This window comes from Convolutriloba macropyga, chromosome 6 (genome assembly GCF_964194025.1).
Source record: "Convolutriloba macropyga chromosome 6, txConMacr16.3, whole genome shotgun sequence".
In the NCBI taxonomy this organism is placed as follows: Eukaryota; Metazoa; Xenacoelomorpha; order Acoela; family Convolutidae; genus Convolutriloba; species Convolutriloba macropyga.
This window is the reverse complement of record NC_134473.1, coordinates 10452140-10464095: the sequence shown is the minus strand read 5'-3', so window position 1 is coordinate 10464095 and position 11956 is coordinate 10452140. Positions and strand designations below refer to the sequence as shown.

Below are 11956 nucleotides of genomic sequence, written 5' to 3'. Positions count from 1 at the left end.
GGTTTTACTCTTGAAATGTGCTGGTTCAGCGCTGAAAAGCTCTGCGACTCAAGTCCGGGTAAGAAACAGGCGGGCGGTAAAAACTTTTTTCATACGTGTTTTCCACTTCCGTTTGTAAGACTTAATTGCTTACAATTGGACTAAATTGGGCTTCCTAAGTTTTAGTGCCTTGCCATTTTTTACTCTTGATTCTCTAATGTTTAGTGCTCTCAAGTAAAATTTGTTGCAATTATTTTACTAATACGGTATTTATTCGCTCGACCAATTTTTCGTCTTACGCTTTGAATTTGTCCTCAAAAACGGAATAAACGGAAATCTCGGGGCATGTAGTGGATGAGCACCTCTCTTAGGCCCTTACTAGTCTCTAAGTATGCGTTTTATCAAAATTGTTTGAGGAGACATTGTTCATGGCGGTTTTTAAGTTTGACCATATCAGAAAAAATCAAGTCTGGCATTAATTAAGGGTAATGAAGTTAAATGCAGGAGTCGGCGTGTGGCATGCTGCAAAGAACACAAATCAGAAAAAAGTAGACCGTTTGTGAAAAATTTTGCTTTTAACTATTGAGCCTCAACATTAAAAAACCATAATTCCTTTAAGTTCTGTTGAACGGTTTTAATCTAAATTGCTCTCATTCGGAATTTGAGAAGCTGACTTAATTGGTGGCAGTTTACTACTGACCCCAGAATTGTTTTTTTTAGTTCTGGTCTACATCGAGCTCCAATACCATCATTTCAAGTTCTTTAGTGTCGGTTATGGTTTCGCTAGTAGCACCAGCTTACAGAAAGTTTTTTTGGGAAAACAGAATTTGCAAGGAAAGATTTGCTATAAAAGAAATCAAGTAGAGCAATTTTTCGAATCCCAAAAAACTAATATATGGTAGCTAATTGTCACCTATTTCTCATACTGAACGCGAAACATTTTTAATCAATATTTGTTCAATAATGTCATCCCATATACATAGTAAGGCTTGAATGCATTTGGAGTTGTAAACTCGACCGAAGTAAGAAAAATCTTTAAGATTGTAATTCAAAGTTTGCTCCCACTAAATTGAGGTTCGAATAGTTAAAAGTTAGCTGAATTTGTTTTGCTAACCATAAATATTTTATGTAACCAATTTTAATACCGTTATTTGGGACCAGATCCTGACCCACCTGGCACCTGCGTCAGAGCATTTGGTCTGGCGTAAGTCGTTTTTTTTTCGTATGCACTTTTCGTAGAACCGTTTAATTGAAAAATACATATTGAGCATTTACATATCAACTAACCAACACCAAAAATCAAAGCTGTTATTTGGAACCCAACTCCTTAAACAATTTCAGTGCTGTTAGCAATTGGAGATTGTCCATGCAATAACATACCAGAGCTCTACATTCACATTGATAACAGTTATCCATAAGATATCAATGGATGTCGTTAATTCTACTGTTTTCCAGTATGCAAGAAGAATATGAGTAGGAAAAATATAAATTGATGGGCGAATATGAAAGCGAGGAACAGTAATGCGTAATCTTCCAATACTACGTCTTCCATTTCGTACCCAATCAGCACTTCCGTTCCATTTGGTTCTCGGCTAAAGTGGTTGTACATCAAGCTCTCGTACCCGTATTTCGTGTAGCCGATTTTGTTAAATATTTTGAAGAACACAGGCATGTCGCTATAAGGTACCAGGAAGCCCTGTGAAAGGGACATTAAACCGTTATAGTTTGCACATACCACAATTGCAACAACGTAATCTGTAGTAATTGCACTGACAATGTTGATAACTGATTCGGCGATGATGAGAACTAGGAATATGGTCAGGAGATACCATTTGTAACCATTCAAGCCGACCATGAGGTATGTTATACCAGTCGCCTCGGTAGCGAAGACAGCAATCGGAGGAATTATGCTTATAAAGTTCCCGATGACGAAAGGCAGAACATCGATTAACCCATTAGATCGTTCACGTACAAACACGGGGCGTTGCGTGATGAAGTATGGCAGAGCTCCGAATGACAGAAAGATGAAGAATGTCTGACAGAAAAATAGAAGAGCAGCAATTGAGTCATCGGCTGTCGCGGAATCTTCGTCAAAGTCGAAGAACAGACCACCAATTGTAACTGACACTAGAATATACATTATAAACCGCACCCAAATAATCGCTGGATTTAACAGGGAATTAATGGTCAGCCGCTTCGCCAGGTAGTAACATTGGGCGAACCAGTTTGCTTTGTGCTTTATGAACCCCTTCGGACCCCCGGTCTGGTTCTCTTTAGCTTTCTGGATCAATCGCTTTACGTCGTCATTGTTTGGGCTCAACTCGTAAGCTTCGGCTAATGCGTTGATATCGCCATGGCCATCGAAATCTGTGTTGACTACCGTTAGAAAGTAGTCGGCAGGGTTTGAGTAAGCGGGACATTGGAACCCTTGTTGGGTGAAGAAGTCGACAGACTCGGAAGCCTTGCCATAATAGATAGTTTGACCACCTGTCAGGAGGAGAAGAGAGTCGAACATGGCAAACACTTCAGATGAGGGTTGATGTATGCTGTACAGAACCGTTTTACCTGAAAAGGTGTACAAATCTTTGTATAATTTGAATAATGTCCCTGGTTTGTCCCAAGTTTTCGTCGATATCTGTTCACATAAAGGATGATGACATTAATGCATAAACTTCTTAACGTAAGGAGCTGTGTATTTATGAGCAATAATGTCAAAGTTTTTCGCTGCTTATCAGTCATCCTTAAGAAATTAACGGAATTTACAAATCGAATCTTTTGGCAATCTTATTCCTTCACCCTGAAACTCACTCAAGTGCAACTCCAAAGCATAATACTGATTGAAAGTTTGCTCATAGCATTGCAATAGATAGTGTCAGAACTTTTGGATTTATTCTGTTTGCCCCCCCTCCCAGATTAGTGGGCTTATATCTTTTACGCCCCCAGGCGCACGTGCTATTTTTTACATTGTAAAGTGCTATATAACAACATGGGGGAGTAAATAATTTGTAACTGGGCCGTAAAAACACTGGGTAGGGGGCAAAACAGAATAGGTCCGAACTTTCAATGAAAACTGAAAACAACTTACTTTGATCAGCTAAATCCTTGATCGCTTGCATGACGTTGATGGTTGCAGAGCTATCCAGTCCACTCGTCGGCTCATCAAGCATTATGATACAGGGGTCAGTTATCAACGACAGAGCCATACTTAGTCTCTTAGCTTGACCACCAGAAATACCCTTGAATAGCAACCCACCAACACGTGTGTCTTCACATGACCGAAGTCCCATCAAGTCGATTATTTCATTCACACGCGTCCTTTTCTCACTAGTGGGAGTTGAGCTAGGAAGTGCAAGGTCAGCTGTGAACTCAATTGTTTCTCTAACTGTGAACACGTCCATTAGGGCGTTCTCCTGGGCTACGTAGGAAGCTTGATAACGGAAATCCTAAATTAAAAATCAAACATAGCCATGCATACCAACATCAAAAGGCAGTTGCTATATCTAATGACATTCAACCCTTTAGTGAAATAGTGCTATATTTTTGCTTGTCGATTGATAGTTATTTGTAGCGTTGAACCAGAACAGTCAGAAAACATAAAATTTGATCACATTTTTTCATTTTTGTGTTGAAAATTTTTTCTGAACGGACGACATATGAATGAAATTTTTCAAGTGATGATCAAATATTTTGATGAAGATTTGTTCCTGTCACTGATAAGCTCTTGTCCATCAACTAACACTCGTTCGTGGCGATCCATCAACTAGAATTTCTCCCTCAATAATCCCCGAAGAGACTCTGTCAGCTAACAGATTCATCAGGGTTGTTTTACCACACCCAGAGGGACCCATGATTGCCAGCATCCCACCTGGCTCCACGTGCCCATTTAGCCCATCTAGTAGTGTCTTGTACCCTCCTTTGACCTGCAAAAATTTTAGTGTTGTCAGATTACGCTTGGAATTAACATTTGTTTGAATATTTTCATTTTTTTGACTTAAAAATTTCTAACTATCGTATTTTTTTTTGTGAAATGAGTCATTATGACCTCAACATTATACTGCTACCTAATAAAAACGAGTGATGGGAGAAGCCGTATGTTGGGGCGAGCAAATGAGCCCAAATCGAATGGATGACAGTACATTTTTTTCAACTGAACCACGATTGTGTGTACTCCCTTTGTTAATCCTTCTTGAACATCCTGACCGCTCCTAATCTACAGTCTCAGGAGAATGAAGCAAGGTTGAAGCAAAATTGAACAAAGAAACGATGTGAACAATCTCTGACCGGTCTTTTTGACCAGGACTCTAACGTCTAGGGATGTATTCCGCAAACAACTGGCCGGTTATCTTCGCGAAAGAGCGAAGCTCGCCAAACGGACTGTGAACGTAGACTATCATGTATTGAGTATCATTTGGATGCTATAAATCGGAACGCCCGTTTCAGCAAATGTATAATGAAAACCTGCACTTAATGAACGAAATTGTAACTTTAACGATGAAAAAAAATGGATAACGAAAAAATTTTTCCACGATAAATGATTAGTATATAACCAATACTTCTTCAAGTGTATCCACTTTTTGAAGCCTTCCAAAGTTATTTGGCGGTTAGAAACTGAATGCCAACACGGTTGTCTTTCATTCTTTTAAGTAAGTTTTGGCAGATTGAGCATTTATGGAGACAAAGAAAGGTATTAAAAAATATCTTGAAAAAGGTAATCACTCATTGAAAAAATTTCACTTTTGATGATTTCTCTGAAATATGCTCAAAATCTTCAACAATTTTGCGATTTTCTCAACTTACGACTGAAATACGCCTGAAAAATATTCTGAAATATAAAAGTGGAATAAGAAAAATGTCAGAATTTTTCTGTTTTTTTTTTCACACCAATTTGTAATCTGGTACAATTTTTGTCCTAAGACGATCAGTTTGATTCCTGGCAGTGTTTTTTCGCTATCTTTCGTATGAGTAAAGCCGCAAAATCAACAGGACATTCGTAATGTAAGTGAGCCTAGAAAGATTGCTGAAGTGATGTGCTAGCGATTAAAGATTCCATTTAATAATTTCATTTTTCAGGCTGAGAGACTCGCTGCCAATCTCTCCCTAAAAAATCAAACTTACACAAAATAATCCTCGAATTACAGAAGTACTGTTATCATGTCATCTTTTGTGTCGTTTGGCAAAAAGTATAGAAAAATGTGGTTTCAATTTGAAGCTCTCTGCGTCTTGAGTTTCACTACAGGAAATTTTAGGAATTTTGTTTTTTTTTTATATACAAAAGTGGTACCATTTTCCAGCACAGTTTCAGGCAACTTCCAATTTTGGATCAAATTTAGCTAAAATTTTGGTCAAAATTCAAATAATTTACGACAACAAGCGGATTTTCCGAGGACATTTTAGAATAAAAACAAGTATCTTATTGATGTGTTGAGGTCTTCAAATAGCAAAACAAAACATGAGATACAAAAAAATTCGGTTTTTTAAGGAAAAAAATTCAGCGGAACTTTTTCGAACTTTCATCCCGTCCCTCACCTGGAATATACTAATTTTTCATTCAATAATCAGTTTGTTTTTTAATATTTGGTACAATTGTGATAAACAAGGAGGAAGACATATGAAATATGTCTATTAATGGTTAATTGACAAAATTTTTTCTGAAAAATCAAAAACTAAACACTATTTTACATCGAACCTGAAAGATAAGTTTTTCAGTAATAGCATGCACTTTTTCTGCACGCGACATTGACTTAAACCAAACAGCACTGACTCGTTTTGCACTTTAAACTTTTTGGAGTACACTAAGATTAAAAAAATCAGTTTTTTCACATTTTAAAAATTTTAATGAACTTTATGCAACTAAAAAAATGTTTTCATTTTTGTTTCTGATTTCTTTAAACAGAAACAATTATGAATTGTTAGAATCAATTCCTTGTACTATTATTGAGTTCCAATTTCATTAATTTAGTTTGTTTTTGGATGCAGTCTTTTTTTAGAGGACTGGTAATGATTTTTGTCGATGTTGAGGTCAGTCAAAAGTCAAATTCGATTAGTCACATCAAGTAGCAGAACGGCTAATCACGAAAATGCAACTCGGGTAACAAAAGCATTAAGTTTCAGGAGGGCAAGTCTGTTTCTGAGATAATAGAGAAATCAGGTTATAGCGAGTCTTTGTTGACCTGCCGTGCTTTGACTCCTTATTCTAGCTTTATCCTCTTTTTTCTTCACGAGTACTTTTAAAAGGTAACGAGATATTTCCATTTGCATTTTTTTACTCTGATAATTTTTTGTATTTCGAGACTAACTGTTTTGAAAAATTAGTTGATTTGAGTTAGTTCTAGTTTTCCTATTCACAGTCCTTTTGGCGGCTTGCCTGATTATAATTATTCATAACAGTTGAAAATTTAGTATTCAAAAAGAGAGTTGCTATTGCCTTCAGATTTTTACTCAGGGAGATTATCTGCTTAGAAACGACCCTTTTTATTTGGAGAAAATTATTTTGCTTTATAAATTTCGTTCTGAAGGGTTTTCTTTTTTGCTCTGTTTTCACGTTATTGACATTGTTTGGAGTTTTACATTAAAGCAATTTGAAACGAATCGGAGGTCTTTTTATCGCATCTCTCTGTTTTTTATTAATTTTAGCGTCGTTTCTCAGAAAACACTATTTATATATATTTTCATATTTTTTTAATAAAGATTCTTAAACTTCAACATTGACAAACACTTTGTCTTCAAGCTGAAATGCAAAAGAACCTCAAAATTTTATTGCAGTATTTCGCATCCTTCTTAACCCTTATTATTCATAGCTTTTGATACTCTCAAAATTTGTAATATTTTTTGAGAGTTTGAATTTTTTTTAATTTGATGCTAAAATAATACTAATATACGTTTTTGTGTTTAAAGGTTTGGACCAAGATAACAGCTTGAAACTTTAATGTGTTGTAACCTCGATGGGCTGTTTTTCAAAACTCTATAGGCTACAAACACTTCTACCAATTCACTTTTGAGTGACATAGAGGAACATCTCTTAAGATGTGAGAGAAAACTGTTATTTATATCGTTTTATTTAAATCTCATGATTTTTGCCGCTACTTTGTCACAAAAATTGGTCGTATTTGCAATTTTAACGTTTCTAATTTTTTGATCTTTTCTTGTTCTTTAAAGCTATGAAAATTAGCTTGTTTTGGAATGTAAGACGCCCCCTGTTTCGAAAAGCTGAAAAAAATAGCTATTTTTTGTCCGCTCTTCAGGCCTTCATGGTATATTATGTTGTACGTGGTCATGTAGTAATTGTGTGGGTGCTGCGTTAGGGTTTTAGCTCAATCTGTGTAGTGCATGTTTTTTTTATTGCTTTAGAAGCTCAGGTTTCAAATGCTATATTATTTAGTCATTGTTTCTCAATTGTTTAAACCTATTGGCTCTAACGTTAACAGAATACGTCAGTACTCATGAAATGACTCAGTTAGTCAGAACTGTCTTTTCTTTGTTTTTTGTTGTAACGTTTTATTTCAGGACCTGTTCTGTTATGTTCATCAATTTCTCAAATATTGATTTTTATCACATGCTTTTGCCGCTTGGTTGTACAACTGTCTATATTTGTTTTCAATTCTACATGCTATTTAATTATTTCATTTTACAAAATCACCGTTCAGGGGATACTGAAACAAAAAAACTCAAGAAAAATTGAGACAAGTTTGTCCAGTTGATTATGTGAGCAACATAATTGAATAATTTTAGCAATAAATATAACTGTTTCAGTATGCATTATTTTGCAGCTCTGAAACAAAATGTTATAGTTACAGACAGCTTGAAATGAGAAGGGTTTCATTAAATTTAATTGACGTGGCGCCACTGTTTCCTAAATGATTTTTGGGTCCGTTTCCGATTTTCTAGATAAAATTTAAAACCTTTTTTTTAATTTTGTCAACTCTACAGCTACATTTACCAATATTTCTTACTAAAATGTTCTTGCTGAGAAGTTTAGAGAGTACAAAAAACAAGTAACTTGGATTCAGAAGTATTCATTTGACTTTCAAATTGTTAAAAAAACTTTAATTTCTCGAAAAAATATAGAAGAAGAGTAATCAAGCTCAATCAAAAAACTAAATAATGCAAAAAAATTATAGTGTCCGTTTTTAGTGAAAAGACGCTTCAGTAAAAACGCTTTTGATAGTATTTATCATATTTTAAGTGCAACTAAGTATTTTTTGTCAAAATTTACTCATATTTTGTGGTTCTAAATCCTTTTTCCTATTGTTTTTGTTTCAAACTTCAGCTCAATAACTTTTTTTGTTACAACATGAATAAAAACAATGTTTGGAGATAAACAAATGTTTCTGAAATATCACTTTCGTTGTCTCAGCTTGTGCAACAAAATTGTTCTCTTTGAAAGTTAGGAGATGAAAGGTTTGAGAAAAGCCAAAAATCGAAGACAAGGCTTCAGAGATGTAGGATATGATCACACAATTTAACTTTTTTTCAACACTTTTTGAGTAACAGAAGAGTGATTGCCCCTGAAATCTTTTTCACATTTTATTAGCTTTTTAAGAATGCGTTTATGAAAATTTTTCAGAGTTGTTGTTGATTGAAGAATCCTCTTTTTAAACATTGTTTTTATACTATACTGCTTAACGGCTCCTGCTCGATTGGCATTTTTTTGCAGTTAAATGACAGGGGGAATTATTATCAAATAGGATGTTCAAAAATGCATCTTGCCTTAAATTTAAAGCGCACCCAAACTTTGAGAATACAGTTGGTGGCTATACAAAACTCACACTTTTTTCGCGATCAGCTCAGAAAGAAATTGCATTTTGTAGAGTGCACAAGTTTTATATGTATAAAGTAGACTTCAACTGCTCTAGTTTTAACTTAATGTCAAATTTTCCATTATTTATAACAAAATTTGCAAATTTTGTAAAAAAAAATGCTTTAATTTTACAAATATTTGCAAATAGGTCTGAATATTTGTGTCTCTTATCGTTAGTAGTTGGCCTTGTAGGGTGATGTTACCGCATAAATCGTTTACAAGATGTACTTTGAACATTTTTCAATTAAATTAAGCAATCTGTGAGAAATGGTAAGGAAAATAAATCACATTGATAAATTAAGCAGAGCTCGACCGGAAAGAACTCGGCCCATCGTTTGCAAATTTTTGTAAACTTAACATTAATTTGCAAAATTTTGCAAATTTGATCTTGTGAAGAGGTAATTTGCAAATTTTTACAAATTTGGCATTATTGAGCAAAAATTTGGAAATGTTTGCAACTCTGGCATTAGTTTTGAACTAGGGTGGCGTTAATTTCTGTGGCAATTGAAATTTTCTCTTTTTTGAAAGGATATTGGATAATTCTCAAAGGATATCCAACCCTGTAGCTCAGTAGAACGTGTGCTCATTTTGTCCTTTTGAGATATTTTTCCCATTTTTGTTAATATGACTGCAAGTTTTCGGTAGTATTTTGTGTGAGCTGTTAATTTTGCTTTCAACACTATTACGTAGACTTTCTCAAAAGCTTCAAAGGGTCTTGATCTTAATTCAAAAATTATAAGCAAAGCAAAATCTATGGTTTGCCTGCCTTAAAAACAACATTTAAACCTTTGTATTGTGTAACTTCAATGTAAAAATTTGCAGAGGCCAAGTAGGCAAAGAATCGAATTCACACAACGGCAATTGTTTTTTAGTTATCATGAAAACAGTTGCCTTAAGTTATCATTTTTTGGCATCAAAAATTGATAATGAGAAATCATTTTAATGCACATTGCTAACCAAAACGAACAGCGGAAAAGAAAAACTTTTATCGTGTTTTTTGACCAAATTAATCTATTCCATTGATATGACAATAAAAACAAAATAAAAGTTTCTGGTTCAAGGTATTAAACTAAATACAGCAGGTGCCTTTTATAGGGTTTTATCAATGAAGACAGTGAACCTATAAAATGTCATAAAAACACTTTCTCTATTTTCTTAATTAGTGACCCTTTTAAAACGTTTTTTTTTTTCAGTCCCGCAATGCTTTAAATCATTACTAGAAAATAAAAAAAATCAAATTTGATCATTTAAAACAAACCTCTTTAATTTTTATCCAGTAAATTGACCCATATTACCGATTTCAAAATTCATAGTTTAAAAAAATTTAAAATGCAGATATGCATTTTTCGCAGATCTTGAATCATCGATCACAAAAATAACGACAGCGAGCAAGTGCGCAACATAAGTTGAAGATGTTTTAAAACAAACGCCACTTCTATATAAAGGAGGTCTTTATTCTAAAACCATAGAATGCATTAAGTTCATTCTGTTTCCCCCAGTGTTTTTTATGACCCCCAGTTACAAATTGTATGCTGTTATATAGCACGTTATTGTGTAGGAAAATAGCACGTGCGTCTGGGGTTATAAAAGATTTATGCTAACTAAGCTGGGGGGGGGGGGGGGGCGAATCAGAATAGATCCGTTTTTTCACTGCAGGTATTGTTAATATTTTTTGTTCCAGAACCAAGAACTTTGTTGTTGAATTTTGATAACGCAAGCGCAAAAATCAACGGAAGCCAGCCAGAAAAGACTGGTATTGGAGTCAGTGCATAAAATTGAAGTAAACGTAATTTGGTCTTTGGAACACGTGACATGGGAACGGCTTGTGAATTAAAAGCTGCTTAAAGTAAGCAGGCCGAAGACCATGCGTGCAACAAAAATCGATCTTTAATTCATTTAAACCAAATTGTAACAAGCATTGGTTGTAAATAAGAGCTACCGAGAAAAAAAAGAGATAAAACAAGGACCAATTTGCAAACCCCTACAGGAAACGGGCACATTCTAGCATTTTCAAGCCTTTTCTCGGCGCATAGGGGCCGCTGCCTTTTTATATCATAAGGTTTCTCTTCGTGATGATGGATCAATTCGAATTACGGGAAATAAAAAATTGAACTTGTCTTCTCTTCTTTGGAAATTAACTTAATTCCGCCCATTCTTGCGTTAGAAATTTTGACACAGTAGAAATTTTGGTTAAAATTTTTACCAAATCTTACACAGATTTTCGGGTCATTGTAGTCATCAAGCAGAATTCAAATCCAAATTGAAATCACCAAGACAAATAAATAGAACCCTAAAAGGAGCGGAATTTTTTGCATCTACTGGAAACTTTTGCATTAATGTAAATGCAAAAAATTCCGCTGCTTTTAGGGTTCTAATTGGTAAGTTTCTTTATTGACGTCTTTTAATCTAAATTTGCATAGAGAACGAAAATAAAATTGAGGTCTACTACTGACTCACAAACCGAGCGGATACCGACCTTGACCTTGTAGGTCAAGTTGAGCCATGACAGAGAGAATTTCCAGTTGCCACTACTAGTTCGAGTTTTTGGAGCTCCTCCTTCAGGCGGGTTCTTAAATGTCTTGTAGTCAGTCATTACTAATCAAGTTTACTAATGGAACTCAATTAAGGTTAAATAGAGAGTAAAAAATAATAGAATGATTAACAATAAACGCGAAATTAATGTAACTAATATATTGAAGGGAAGATTTTAATATAATTAGCCAACTTCTGCTGACTTTAAAAAAAACAAAAATAGTGTTCAAAGGTTTTATTGTCACAGCACGTCAATTAGGAATTATTGACACTTGTACAAACAAAAAAAAATGGGGCTTCAGGAAAATCACAGCTTAGTTTCAGGGGAAAATTTTAAAAGTTCTCAAAAATGTGAACAAATTTAAATTATCCACATAGCGAGTGAATACCATTTAACCGGTTCATTGATCAGTCATTATCACATCTGGCGATGAACAGAAATCGTTCGACCGTGGACGTTTGGAGTGAATTGTATACAAGCACATGTTGTCAACATTCCTAAATAAGATCTTGATGATTTTTGAGCTTTCGTCACAATTCATCCGATACAAATCAATGATTTCTCGCCATTGTAACGTGTTGCAAACCATTTTAGGGACAAATTTAAGATGAATTTCAGTTTTTTCGTTTTGCCTTTTGTTTTTAGTC

General features: G+C 34.6%; 1 protein-coding gene across 1 annotated transcript; it reads right to left on the bottom strand.

The window, feature by feature from the left end:
- Positions 1 to 1209: 1209 nt before the first annotated feature.
- On the bottom strand, positions 1210 to 11747 carry LOC142340748 (uncharacterized). Its single transcript, XM_075391451.1, has 4 exons — positions 11253 to 11747; positions 3717 to 3899; positions 3065 to 3422; positions 1210 to 2544 (listed from the first exon to the last, which is right to left on the bottom strand). The coding sequence occupies exons 1-4, from the start codon at positions 11367 to 11369 to the stop codon at positions 1421 to 1423; spliced, it is 1782 nt and encodes a 593-aa protein (XP_075247566.1). The 5' UTR covers positions 11370 to 11747; the 3' UTR covers positions 1210 to 1420.
- Positions 11748 to 11956: the final 209 nt, after the last annotated feature.